General features: G+C 40.6%; 1 protein-coding gene across 2 annotated transcripts in view; it reads right to left on the minus strand.

Annotated features, from left to right (window-relative positions):
- The window catches only part of Tbx20 (T-box transcription factor 20), a 53978-nt gene that overhangs the window by 27794 nt on the left and 11373 nt on the right, over positions 1-14811 (minus strand). For both annotated transcript variants that reach the window (XM_021172438.2, XM_029481669.1), the window contains exons 5-6: positions 10502-10660; positions 1827-1903 (exon numbers count right to left, since the gene is read on the minus strand). In XM_021172438.2, the coding sequence (XP_021028097.1) occupies positions 1827-1903; positions 10502-10660 (236 nt within the window). The remainder of the gene's footprint in view (positions 1-1826; positions 1904-10501; positions 10661-14811) is intronic.

The following is a 14811-nucleotide window of genomic DNA, read 5'->3' on the forward strand; positions in this document are numbered from 1 at the left end:
CCGAACAGTAAGTTATAAATCTAGAGCAGGAAACTTGAAATCATTAAGGTCACATATTTATTACATCATATTCAGTTAGGTTAGAAAAATGCAGTTGAAGAAAATATCTAATTAAAAAAAAAAAAAAAAAAAAAAAAAAAAAAGATGTGTTTTCCTCTCAGATCTCTTCTGAAGAAAAGCTCCCAGGATTGTTACAGATAGGGCTGTTTTCAATCAGTTACAAGGAACAATTCAATTACTACGTGGTTTAGTGCAGTAACTGACTCCAGACTAATTTAATTTCTTTAGGTCTCTAAAGATCAATTGATCTGATTTGTCCCATCCCCAAAGGCTATTTAGGAAAAATTCAGACTTAAATACCTGGAAATGAAATCCAAAACCCTGGCCAGTTTCACACCACTTAGGTCATCTTGCAAACTTTCAGCTAGTCACATCAGAGTGCTCTCTTGGCCTTAGGACCATCTCGAGCCACTTAGCTTCACATACAAGTGAGTGCTCCCACATCAGGAGGCTTATTCGATAAATGGAAAATGTGGCCACATGCATTATCAAATCTGCTGTTCTAAAGGGCAGCCAGGCTGGGTACTCCTATCTCAGGAGCATGTGTGCAACCACAGGGCTATTTTTATTCTAAAATCAGTTCACAAAGACCATTCAAAGTTGCTCAGACAGGGTCTAAAGGGTTAGATGCAAGGCTCATCTAAGATGAGAGACTCGGATACACTTTTGCACTTTAGATTTACAGTGTGCCTTTATAAATGTCACTGTCCACAATTTTCCAACAAGCCTTCTCTCTGAAACTTTGGCAATAGATGTCTATCCACCAGCCTAAGGTGCCTCTCTGATTTTACCACCTCTGACCCCTTGCCAGATTCTCCAGAAATCAGTCTTTTTTAAAAAAAACCAAACCCTGTGGCTGCCTACACAGCCTCTATATCTTTTCCCTTGGATTATACCACCAGTCATGCTGTCCCTTAGGCAAGTTTAAGAAGAATCAGAGAAAAGTTGCTAAAACATAATAAACCTTTCATTTGAGTTGCCAAGACAAGATGGACAGAAGTGCCATGGTCTGATAGCCAATGTGGTAGACAATAACAAGAATTGTAGAAATGTGTGGCAGTTGACAGGAGAGTCACACAAAGATATGAAGGTACAATAAGTAAGGTGTCTGGTGTCTATGGGGTGTCCCACCCATCGCACATGTATCAGTCCTAGTATGAAGATGAAAGATGGAAATTTACTGTGAGCATATATAAACAGTACAAATATCAGTTGGGTCAAAATCTCCTGATCTCAAGCAGCAATGAGCAACTGTCATCGCGAAGAGGGTAAGTTTCACATGCACAACTGTTTCTTCTTACAGGTCCTCATATTTGATATCTCTCCTATTAAAAATGTCCATTTATTTTACAGATAAAATTGTGACCCTGAATTAAATTACATCCCCTTATTTCAAAATCCCAAGTCACCTCTATATTTTTGGTTATCAAATATGTCCCTTCTGAAGGCAAATGGCTATAAAGTGTCCACTTCCCTGGAAAGTGCCAATCAGTAAGACACAACAGCCAGTTATAACTGGGACCCAGTATCTAATCATGGCAAAACCCAAATAAACCTCTTTGCTTCGAAATCAAGCATTTGAGGAATCTGGAAGTAGCTGCTCTCAAGACTTATGAGTTGTACAACACTAGAGTTTGTGGTTGGAAGGAAAGGTGCAGAGACTTCATACTGTAAGATTGAAATTCATTGGCATTAAAGGCAAGGTGTTCTTACAACCCACTCTTTATCTTATCTGGACAAAAGAGCAGACAGAAAATTCTCATTACCTCTCAATGTCAGTGAGCCTGGAGGAGTCCCGGAATCCTTTGGCAAACGGATTGCTGTCTATTTTCAGCTTGGTTATCTAGAAAGAAAAGAATGGGCACTAAACGATCTCATTTCCAAGGTCAAAGAAACAGAATCAGAAATCGTCTGTTAATTCCCCAAAGCCCCCAATAATACAGTGGTATCTACACATATCACGAGAAGCTATCTGAGTGAGGGACAAGTTCACAGGGATACTGGTCCATGACTGAGACAGCAAAGGTTTGGTGGCCTTTCAGGTAAGGATAGATAAGAAACTAGATTGTGAAATTACTTTAAATGCTAGGGGAAGGCTAGGTAGGACTCAACTGGGGAATGAAAAACTACCTAGATGAGAGAACTGTGTAGAAGAATACGTCTGTTGTCAGGGAGTAAAGAATAAAAGCAAATATTCTGACTTGGCAGTATCTCATAGTTAACTTTATGAACATGTTACTACATGCTATAATAAATAAGAAGACTAAATGACCAATAATAGCCCATGTCCAATACTGTGCTAATACTGACATCTTTTACATAAATACAGGAAATGAAACCTCCAGAGTATAAACTTACTACCATTATCCTTTGTATTTCACTAAATCAGAATCAACCCAGTTACTTTGCCAGCCTCTGTTCAGTGTTACTTAGTGGCTATGCTTCTTTAGTAGCGTTTGCCTTCGATTGAGAATCTGTCTCCAGTGTAAAGTATCTGCATAAGGGGATTTGTGACTGTTGACACACAAAGACCCATTAAAGACTTTGTATCACACCTCTGCTGTACACACATCAGGCTGTGAAGCAGAAACTAAAGGAAGCACTGACGAAAAGAGTGAGGATAGAAAAATTCCTGTTAGCACTTAAAGGAACCTCGCAGATGAGCAAGCCTGTGCCCTCATCTGATACATAGTCACAGTAGTGTACAAAGAGTGCCTGGACCCAAGTACAGCCTGTTCCTAGCTGAATTGCTGACATGGTAGCCTTGCAAGACAGGCTTAGCTTGTAAGATCAAAGTTGGAATACAAATTCACCTTTGGAGGGAGACACACACAAAATATTCTGAGCCAGAAACGAGTTACGGAGTGTGGGATACCCTCCTTTTTCACACACTAAGGAGACAACAATTAAAACAAAGTATGGAATACTACTTTTAAGAAAATCAAGTTGTATCCAAAGTTCATTTGCAACTACGTTCTCTTTTCTCTTCACTATAAAGAAAGCCACCATTTTCTTTTTAACCTTTTCTCAATGTGAACTGCATTTGCAAAACTGCCAAGAAGCTTTCACCTCCCTTAAAAAGCCCTCCATCACACATATGAACCAGATAGATAGATATCCTCTCTCTCCAGCACTGGCAGGCCTCAGAAGGAGTCTGTGACTATCATCAGCCTTGAGCTTGAAAGTGACTCAATAGCACTGGAGAGCAGGTAGGAAATAATGAAGTTCCTTTTCAGCAAAAACGTAGATGTTGGTAAACAGAGAAGGGGGAATGCTAGACAGCTAAGACATGTTCACAATGACTAGCAAGAGCTAAAATAAGCATGGAGTCTGAGCTAGCCTCTACAGGGTGCTCAGGCTGATGAGCTAGCCTCTACAGGGTGCTCAGGCTGATGAGCTAGCCTCTACAGGGTGCTCAGGCTGATGAGCTAGCCTCTACAGGGTGCTCAGACTGATGAGCTAGCCTCTACAGTGTGCTCAGGCTGATGAGCTAGCCTCTACAGTGTGCTCAGGCTGAGGAGCAGACCTCTACAGTGTGAACATTCAATGCTTCAGGAGGGTCTCTTCTCATGGGGCTGCTTTTCCTGAAGACGTGCCTGTTCAGCCATTTATTCAGAATTTGTATCTGAGTGTCATCTTTCAAGAAGGAAAAATCATACTAGTCTACATAAATTGTAGAAATCTTTTGAAGTCCAGACACCAATATGCTCTGAGATTCTAAGTGCCAGTAAGATTTTCTAGTCTTCAAGGAAAAATGATTCACTTTTTTCTACCCAGCAAATGTAATTTAAAACTCTACAGTGCTAACACATCTTACAGTTCCTGAAATATCTGGGCAATCATTAGCCAGTACCTATGTACTGAAGATTGGTTGGCTTTGGTGCATAATAACAACACCAGGTAAGGGGCACCTGCTCTCTGCCTTGACAGAGCCTAAAACTCTGTGGAGCAAATAGAGCGATACTCTGTGAAGGGACCTGGGGGTCGTGTGTGTCTACTTACGGTAGTTACATTAAAGGCAACTCAAACCCAAATGAAAACTTTTTTTTTTTTTTTTTTTTTTTTTGGTTTTTGGTTTTTCGAGACAGGGTTTCTCTGTATAGCCCTGGCTGTCCTGGAACTCACTTTGTAGACCAGGCTGGCCTCGAACTCAGAAATCCGCCTGCCTCTGCCTCCCGAGTGCTGGGATTAAAGGCGTGCGCCACCACGCCCGGCTAAATGAAAACTTTTAACTATGGGACCAAACAATAAAGTTAAAAGTTCCCAAAACCTTTTCGATGTGAACCATAACAATCTTTGGTTGGTTGTATATAAACCATGTAACAGAAGGAAGTGTCTTTGTTATGATGGTTGTCTTGTTTGTTCTGGAAGGGATTTAGAAAAATGGTACTTGGTTTTCATATTTCCAGTGTTAAAGTTCAGTGGCTTTGAATGAGGTAAGTGTGGCTAATATCCTCCAGTGCCCCATACAAGTAGAGAAATGCATGTCAATTAATGTGTCGCTAGTCTAACATTATCACCATAACTTAGTGCCTGGAAATGAACTAAAAACAGCATGAGTTTCTTTATGTCTTTGAATTGACCTTCATTGTTAGAGTTATCTACCACTAATATTCTTAAACTTTACTTTTTATAACTTTCAGTGGTGTCAATGGTAGCATTTTTTTCTCCATAGCTTCAGAAAAACTGAAATAGGGCAAGGTCCTCTGTATATCCAGCCTTAGAATAAATTGCAATGATGCTTTAATTTAGAGCATTAGTTAGAAAAAGAATTCAAGACAGCTAACTAGTGCTGACTTTCTCTATGGATGAGTTTGATTAAACCCAGAAAAAAATCCCTGGTTTTGAGCATTAGACAAGGAAAAAAAGGCCAGGTATATCAGGGGTTGTAATTGTGTTATCCCCAGTGACTGCATCAGCACAAGACTGTGGTTAAACCTGAGGATCCTCCTCCTGCAACTCAGTACAACTCCAGACCCAGCAGATAACCACAGTAGGAATTCCAGGCGGGGCTGTGGAGCTTTGCATTAAGAACAAACCATCAAATTATGATTTAATGATTTTACAGACTAGGTTAAAGTGTGACTTGCTTAAAAGTATTCTATTTTATTTTCTAATTTCAAGATAAAACACACACACACATTGTATGTGTGTATTAGTTTTTGTGAGACAGGGTCTTTCTATATACTCCTTACTGTCCTGGACTCAGTATGTAGACCAAGCTGGCCTCAAACTCACAGAGATCAGCCTGTCTCTGCCTCCTGAGCGCTGGGAATAAAGATTTGTACCACCACACCTGGCTGTAAAATAATTGTAAATAAGTTTCACATTCTAGGTAATAACAGACCATTAACGGTCAGATAAAGGCATTTAAATGAAAGACATGGAAACTTGCTTCTGAAGGTGTAGTCTTTTCTCCCTTTGTAAACCGAGGACCATGGAAAACAGGGCTATGAGAAAGGATGACTGAGACAGCAATTGTACCTGGACCTGTACACAGGGACCCGTGCAGCTCCATCATGGAGATTCTGAAGCCTGCATGGCTGCTGCCCTATGTCATCTTTCTCTAAGGTGGTAATAAGAGAGAATCAGCCACTGAATATCATTTGCTCCAAAAGAGACAGCTTTTTTAAAACACATTTTTAAGATTTATGTTTTCTTTTATGTGTATGGGTATGCGTGGGAGAATTGATGTTTGCCACATGTATGGGGGTAATTTCAGGGGCCAGAAGAAGGCATCCAAACCCCTCAAAATGGATTTAGAGGTGGTTGAAAATTTCTAGACAAGAATTCTGGAAGTCAACCCCCCAGTGCTTGGCAAGAGCAGTAAATGAATGCTCTTGATCAAGAAACCATCTCTTCATTGTGCCGCGGATCAGTTTTTTATTATTTATTTTATGTTTATGAGTATTTTCTCTGCATGCACACTTGTATGCCAGAAGAGAGCATCAGATCTCAGGATGGCTGTTTGTGAGCCACCATGTGGTTTCTAGGAATTGGACTCAGGACCTCTAGAAGAGCCAGTGCTCTTAACCACTGAGCCATCTCTCCAGCCCCCAAATCAGATTTTTTAAAAAATATGTTTCACTTATTGAAGAGAAAGTATTGACAAGCACAAATAACACTATATATATGTGTGTGTGTGTGTGTGTGTGTGTGTGTGTATGAAACCCTGCAGTTTGTATGTTCAAGTACATGCAAAGACATGTTTTTACTATCATTGCAGTGACAGAAAGCATAATGCTTGTGCTAACCAGAAAATTCATTTTTTTACTACTTCTGTATCTGTAAGTAAATACCTGCACAGTTTTGACTCCAGCAGATGCGCCAGAGAAGGACAACTTCACAGTGGTTGTTATTCACTATCACAGCACTGAACTCTGAATCCAGCTGGGGTCCCAGCCAAAAGGTAAAATTGGCCCCTGGAGACCATTTCTCCAATTATCAGGAAAAGATCTGACCAAAGGCATTTAGAAATGAAACCTGACCTACACTTCAACTCCGCAGCAATGATCTGCCGGCTCAAAACAACGTATGACCTTTAAATCTTAAATTATAAAATAGTTTGTTGAAAGTGTAATGTATTTAGCGTTTATCTAATAATGTAAAGAAATGCAATCATCCTTGCAAAAAGCAGAAGAAAAAATGGGTAAAAAGGCCCCATTTTCATTAATTCTAAATAAAACTACTGGTCTCAATAAGCTCTCTCTCTCTCCCTCTCTCTCTCTCTCTCTCTCTCTCTCACACACACACACACACACACACACACACTTACACACAATCTTTGGGGAACTTTGATTTGAATTTAACAGACATAAAAATAACAGTCACATCAAAGGTTTAAGACAGAGACATGGGCCCAGTGGAAACTTCTAAGTCATTCCTCCTAGCCTTCTTAGCTCTTCATGCATGGAAAACTGAGTGTGGACAGTAGACACACAGTCTTTCCTTTGCATTGTATTTATGTGGTTGTGTTTACTTTAGGAAAATCAATACACACAGTGGGGCAGTGAAAAACCACTGTTGACTTCAGGGAACCTAGAGATGTGTCAAGAAGACTAAAACTGAATATCCCTGAACTGATTTCTAAGGAGACCTGTATTGGGTCTATTCACTGAAGGAAGCTTATCAGCCATTTGCACAACTCCCCTGCTATACCAAACCTCAGCTATGGATGGTTTTATGCTAAGGAGTGTTTTAAAGATAGATTACAGAAATAAAATCAGTGATCTATTGAGAAAGATGCTTCAACTACTGTGGGCTCTTTGGCACTGATGGCCCACTAATCCTATTATACTTTATGATACAATCAAAGATCAACGGGTTCTTGTGACTAAATTTTGAACCCACTTGTAATATCAATTATAAAAATAAACTTTAGTGAGAAGATTAGTGTTAGACTGTGCATTAGTTAGCATTTTAACTTATTTAATATAGTAACATTTTCAAATTCAGCTTTCAAACTATTGTGCTTGGAAGTGATTATTTTGTTAGACTGGCAATGCCACCAAAAAGACCCAGACGATCAAACCATCCCGACAGGTCTGGCACTTACCAAATGTGTAGCCTCGGGTGCATGTCCTAACCATTCTGGGTCTCAGTCTCATTATCTACAAAATGACACTCATAGGACTTCCATTGGGGATTAATGTCAGAATTAAACAAGATTATTGTGAAGAATATGGAAGGATTTTTCTAAATTAAAATAACCATCCTAGACCATGAATTGTAGGTGAAGCTTAAAACTGGGAGGGTGGGAAGCACCGAGCTCCAAATGGATATTATTGGTTAATACTAAAATTCAAATGGACTGACAACTGTATAATATTAAAGGGTGTTTCTAACTAATAATTTTCTGAGGTGTGACAAAGGCAATATGGACAGAAAAATAATATCCTCACTGTGGGGACGTGCTTGCTGGAGCGGTTGATGAGATTAGCACTTTAGTGTTGGATGGCAGAGCAGAACAGACAGGGAGTGGAAAGACTGAACCAAACTTGGAAAAAGGTAATTGTAAATTCTGAGTGGAGGGGACATGGGGCTCATCTAACCATTTACTTATATGGCTTTGTTTTGAAGTTTTTCTGAGTAAATAGTTTGATGAGAGAAGTAATTCAGTGAGATTAGTGCATTAATTGCACCTGGTATCTATTGGCTAAAGAGGGCCCAGCTGACCTTCTAGGTGAGGATGGTAACTCTCATGCTACACTCACTAATATATACAACCCCACGTGGCAGATAAACAGTGAGTACTTTGGGGGAAAGATAATATCTTGAATATTATCTTCAAAGGAATACCTAAAGGTCCAACAGAGCCAGAAGCTGAGAGAAGAGTTCTTGCCCCTGACAAAGGATGCTAAGCTCAAAGGTCTAGGGCTCTAACCACTTTGGTTCAAATCCATGATGTGCACAGCAAGCTTCAGTGACTCAATTTTCCCAGCTTTATATTGCATAATAAAAATTCAATTTCTCTGCTTGAATAATATTCCTGCAAAGGTTAGATAAGAAAACATCCTTTAGGCAGTGCTTTGTGCAATATAGCAAGTACCCAAACCCTTCCTTCCTTATGCAATCTCAGCACTGCGGCCCAAGGCCTACTGCTATTTATTTAGGATTGCTCCTTTGCCTATTAAAACAAATCTAAAATGTTCCACTTAGAAACTTCCCTTCTGATTTGTTCTAACTCATCACAGTTCGTGGTTAAAAAACAAAGAACCTTGTAATTTACTTTTGCTAGCTTTGGCCCCTCCCTCTTAGAGGGAATTCTGAAAACAGCATTGAAATTTTCCACATGACCAGTTTTTATTTCACCCCAAAACAGCAACATGGTTTCTCAAAGTGTCCTACATCTGGTGTTGTAGCATGAAACTGCCCTTTAGTGTGAGAGAGCAGAATATTTCAGGATCCTCTCTGAACTCTTAAGAGCCACTTCCCAAGTGCTTTCAAATACAAGTGAGACCAGCTTCAAAGGTCCAGATCTTCAGGGCTGGAGAGTGTAGCAGACTCTGGTCTGTTCTCAGTTTCACTTAAATATTTTCTGGAAGTCTCTCCTTTTGTGTTATCATTTTGGAGCTCAAAAGAGATAACATGTTGTTTACAAAATCAAGTGATTTACATAACAACTATGCATGGATTTATCTTAGCAAACATGCCTATGAATTTTTAATTTTATTTTTTATTTTGTGTGTGTGTGTGTGTGTGTGTGTTTGTGTGTGTTTACTCAGGTCATCAGGTCACACTCATCTCTACCTGCTGAGCCATCTCTATGGCATAATCACTGACATTTTAAGGTCCAAGTATGAATAAGCACTCTTGATCTTCCTGAACAGTCCAACCTCTAAGTTTCCAAGGCATGTCTGTATACATCATCACATCTGAACTTCACTGCACTCCCCCAAAATGGTCTGGTTGGTTCTTAGCCTCAGCTTACATGTAAGGGAAATGGCAAAGATAGTTGTGAAATAAACCTCAAGGTCATGGAGAAGTTATGGGCACATGAGCCTTCTCCATCCACTCTGGCCATTCCACTTTCTTCGCCCAGGACTACTGTGCTGTCAGCTTCCTCTTGCCTTTCCAGAGCCTCTGCATCTTCCCTGTCTGGCCCACCCACCCATGTTTGAAGCTCTGCCAGCAGGCAGCACCTGATCAGTATCCATGCAGAATGGACCACACACCAACTGCATGGCAAGAGGAAGGCAAGCATCCTAGCTACTTACAGCCAATCAAACAAAAGCAAGATGAAGAGGTCTGAGCAATCTAGCTGTTGATTAAACTAAAGTTATGAACACCGTTTACTACATACACTCCAAAAGAACTCTACTTCCTGCTTCTTTTACTTCAGAAAAATTACCCAGTCTGTCCTTCTTTCCCTCAGCTTCCTCCACATTTTGCATCACTGTTGTTATAAATCTGACAACCTTCTGCCAACCAAGAAAGAAGAAAATGTTCAAGCAAATCCCTAACAGCACTTGGCCTCAGTGGGACATTGATACGTATTTACTAAGACTAAATCTCATGCAAGAAAACAGTGCTCAAGTTGGAAATACCGAGTATGACAGAGAGTAGTAGAAAGGTATAACCTGACATTATAACTGGATATTTTGATGTCAATTAAATACAGGACTGCAGCTTATTATTTACAGAGACATTCACACCGTTTCCCTTATCCTAAGCTGTGGCTAAGCTAGTTTCAAGAAGTGTCTCAAGGGTTCGTAATTTAAACAAGTGTCTCCAGGGTGCCTGCAGAAGGCACTCTGGGGTGGATTCAGGTTAGGATCAGCCAGCAAGCAGCCTGCACTATAGAATGAGGGTCCTGGAAGATGGCTGATGCTCAGTACACTCTTAGAGGTTCATATTTATGAGCTGTCTTCCTCCAGAGCAGCTTCTGTTTTGAGTGCTGGAAAACCCCTGTGTGGGAACTGAACTGTCAAGGGCCACTCACCAGTTGGTTCTGGTAGGCTGTGACTGCTGTGAAAACTGTCTCTGGAAAGATGAACGTCCTGAATTCTTCTGACTTCAGATTGAGCAAGGAGGCAGTGTGGTCTTTCTTCTTTATGATGTGCACCCGTGGCTGGTACTTATGCATTGAATTCAAAATTATCTGCAGTAAAGAGATGGGAAGTCCTGAGTTTTTACATCCTTAACCTGTCTATCTAATCTACAACTTAAATCCAATTCTAAGATTAGAACTAACCATTTCCTTCTTCTGCCAAGTCAATTTCACACAATAAGAGTCATCACTTGATTTATGTTGGTAATATCAAGTCATAGATTCTGAAGCAATAAAATTATTACATTGAAAAAAAAAAAAAGAGTCATCACAGTGAACCACATTTTACCAAGACACGCAAATTGCACAAGCTGCCTTCTAAAATAATGAGGGCAGGACTCATTCAGAAGGTATGCTCTGTGTATTAGCTTATTTGTGTGTGTGTGTGTGTGTGTGTGTGTGTGTGTGTGTGTGAGACACATGCCTTTCTGTAGGTGTTCTTGTTTGTACTATGCACGTGGAGACCAGAGGTGAATGTTGAACATTTCCTGAAATCTTTCTACAGGACAGAGTCTCTCACTGAACCTGGAGCTCACTGCTAAATAGAATGGCACTGAACTCTAGGATCCATCTGTCTCCACCCTACAGCCTCCCTGCTGAAAATTGGCCTTTATGTCTGTGCAGGCATTCCAACTCAGGTCCTCCTGCTCATGTGGCAGGCATATTGTCAACTAAACCATCACCTTGGACCATGTTTTATTAATTTTTTCAAAGTCAAGCCTTGGGCCAGTGAGATGTCTCAGTGGGTAAAGGTGCTTGCCTTTAATTCTGATGGATTGGGTTTGATTCCTGGGAGCTACACAATGGAAAGAGAGAACAGACTTCTACAAGTTTTCCTTTGAGCTCTACGCATGCTCCATAGCATGCATGTGTACACACACACACACACAAACAAACACACAAACACATACACACAAAGAGAGGGATGATGGATAGATAGATAGATAGATAGATAGATAGATAGATGATTTTTAAAGGGGGAGGGGAATGGTGGCTGGAGATACAGCTCAGTGCTTAATAGCACTTGTTGCTTTTGCAGTCGACTCAAGTTCTATTCCCAACACCCACGAGGTGACTCAACAGCCATCCGTATTTCCAGTCCCAGGGGACCTGACACTATCTTTCACTTCTCGCTTCCACATAACCATCAGGTATGATCTTGGTAAATGTACATGCAGGCAAAACACTCAAATGCATAAAATAAGTGAATTAAAATTAACAAGTCTTCTAAAACAGTCTTCAGGGTTTTTTTTGGTCTAGTTACACCATAAAATGCATATTTATGTTTTCTTAATAAAAAAAAAAAATACTTTTGCCGGGTATGGTGGCCCACGCCTTTAATCCCAACACTTGGGAGGCAGAGGCAGGGGGATTTGTGAGTTTGAGGCCAGCCTGGTCTACAGAGTGAGTTCCAGGACAGCCAGGGCTACACAGGGAAACCCTGTCTCAAAAAACTAAAATAATAATAATAATAATAATAAAGTAAAACTAAAAAAATTTCTAGGCAGCCACATTGTGATTTACAGAGGAAAAAGTAAGGTGATTTAGAAACACTGTACTGTATTAGGCAGTCACAGGTTAAAATCTCAAATCGACTACTTCATAGCTCTTTTTTTTTTTTAGATTTATTTATTATTATATCTAAGTATACTGTAGCTGTCTTCAGACACACAAGAAGAGGGCTTCAGATCTCATTCTGGATGGTTGTGAGCCACCATGTGGTTGCTGGGATTTGAACTCAGGACCTTCAGAAGACCAGTCAGTGCTCTTACCCACTGAGCCATCTCCAGCCCCCATAGCTCTTCTACCTTAGCCTAGTGAGCAAACCTCCCCATCCTAGACAGTGTCTCCCAAGTGAAAAGCTGGTACTATCACTGCCAATTTTATTGTTTGTGCATGCACACACAGTTACCCATGGAAGCCAGCAGAGGGCACTAGATTCCCGTGAGCTGGAGTTACAGGCATTTGAGACCTGCCTGACACAGGTGCTGGGGTCTAATGGAAGATCCTCAAGGCAGAACAGCAAGAGCCCTGCAGCTGCTGGGCTGTCAGGAAAGTTGCCCCCCTGGAACATACGCAGGAACTAAGAAGGGCTCAAAAACATGATCCGGGCTTCGAAAATGTCTTGACTACTACCTTTCACTCTTAAAGCTAAATTTTAATCACGAGCATGGCCATCCTCCATTCTGTAGTTACAAAAAAGCTATTATCAATGGTAAATATGTTAGTTTAAAAGGCAGATAAGAAATAGTATTTTTGTTTATCCTTTCAAAAAACAAATGTTTGCCACTGTACAAAATGAACAAAGAAACTCCTTTTTGTTCCTGTTTGCTCCATGATGTATTTCCACACAAGGTTTCATTTTGTACCCCAGGCTGATCTTAAAATCTTGGCAATTCTCCTGCCTGTCTCTTGAGTGCTAGAATTACAGGCATGATCTATGACACATTTGATGAAACATAATTCATTTTTTAGGTATAAAATGTCTCCCACTTGTCTCCACTGACACACAGATAGCTATTTAAATGTACAGCACACTGCTATTTTGGTTCAGCTGCATCCTGTCCTCAACACTTTGCAAATCCCTGGTCACAGGAAGCAGTGCATGAGCCACTGGGTGATGCTTGCTAGGGGACACTGTAGCTGAAGGGCCCATTGCTTTCTTGACTAATGTGGATGGATATGGTGCAGGGGTGGGGAGGGAGTTTCTGCTGAAGGTATTTACAAACTGTCCACTAAATACCAGGGTAATTGATACACGGTGGACATTGGCATCTTTGAGTGGTGCCTCTGTAAATTTAAACAACCTTAAATTGGACTGGGAGTGCATGCCTTTAGTCCCATCACTTGGGAGGCAAAAGGAGTTGCATCTCTGTAAGTTTGAGTTCAAGGCAACCCTGATCTACAGGGTGAGTTCCAGGACAGCCAGGTGTACATAGAGAAACCCTGTCATAAATAAATACTTTAGATCAAAAGTATTGTACCAGCTGGGAGGTTTTGGCGCATGCCTTTAATCCCAGCACTGGGGAGGCAGAGGCAGGTGGATTTCTGAGTTCGAGGCCAGCCTGGGCTACAAAGTGAGTTTCAGGACAGCCAGGGCTACACAGAGAAACCCTGTCTTGAAAAACCAAAAGAGAGAGAGAGAAGAAAAGAAGGGAAGAGAAGAGAAGAGAAGAGAAGAGAAGAGAAGAGAAGAGAAGAGAAGAGAAGAGAAGAGAAAAAGTATTGTACCTACACTGGACATGTATGCTTTTCTTGTCTTTATTCCCTAAATGATTCAGACTAATAATTATTCACATAACATTCCCATTGCAGTAGGTCTTACCAGAAGCCTACATGCTACTCACAATATAGAGGAAGTTATATGTCAATAGTGTCTCATTTTATATGTGACTTGGGCCATGGTTTCTCTATTTAAGACACCTTAGAACCAACATCCATAGAAACAAGAGAACAACTGACCACATAATCAACATCTTTCTGCCAATCTTTCTAGCCTGTAGAAAGAGTCACTGAATGGAAATGACGTTGGTACCTGCCAATTTTGGGGGTGTCACACTAGAGTAGAAACAACTAAGGAAAAAGGTTTTTTTCCAAATATATTGAAATAAGCTTTGAAAAAGAACATCATTTCTCTGTGTATAATGTACTTCCTCCAAGGAATTCAAGATAAGGTGATTTGACCATAGATCTGGAGCCAACTGGAAATAACAAAAGCACACTCCTTTGTCTCCTAATATACATGTTTATCAGCATTCCATAAATTCAACTAAGAAGATAGGAAAAACTTTCAAATAGCATTCCCACCCACACATAAACATAACAAAGAAAGCCAATAAAACAAAAACAAACAAACATACTTCAAATAACAGCCCTCCTGCTCCTAACCTTCTCAGCCAGTGTCTTTGGTAAGGGGTGCTGAACAACCTCAGACTCCTAAGCCTGCTGTGCCTCTCGTGTAGCTAAGAACTACCAACACAAGAGCAAACTGTGTTCTTCTAAAGAAATAACTTCCTAGGAATAGCTGATGTTCCTGTCAGAAACTAAACAGTACATCTATGATAAAAGAGAACCTTCATCAAAATGATTCAAGAAGCTGGTTGTGCCGGGCGTGGTGGCGCACGCCTTTAATCCCAGCACTCGGGAGGCAGAGGCAGGCGGATTTCTGAGTTCGAGGCCAGCCTGGTCTACAAAGTGAGTTC

This window comes from Mus caroli, chromosome 9, assembly GCF_900094665.2.
Source record: "Mus caroli chromosome 9, CAROLI_EIJ_v1.1, whole genome shotgun sequence".
Lineage (NCBI taxonomy): Eukaryota > Metazoa > Chordata > Mammalia > Rodentia > Muridae > Mus > Mus caroli.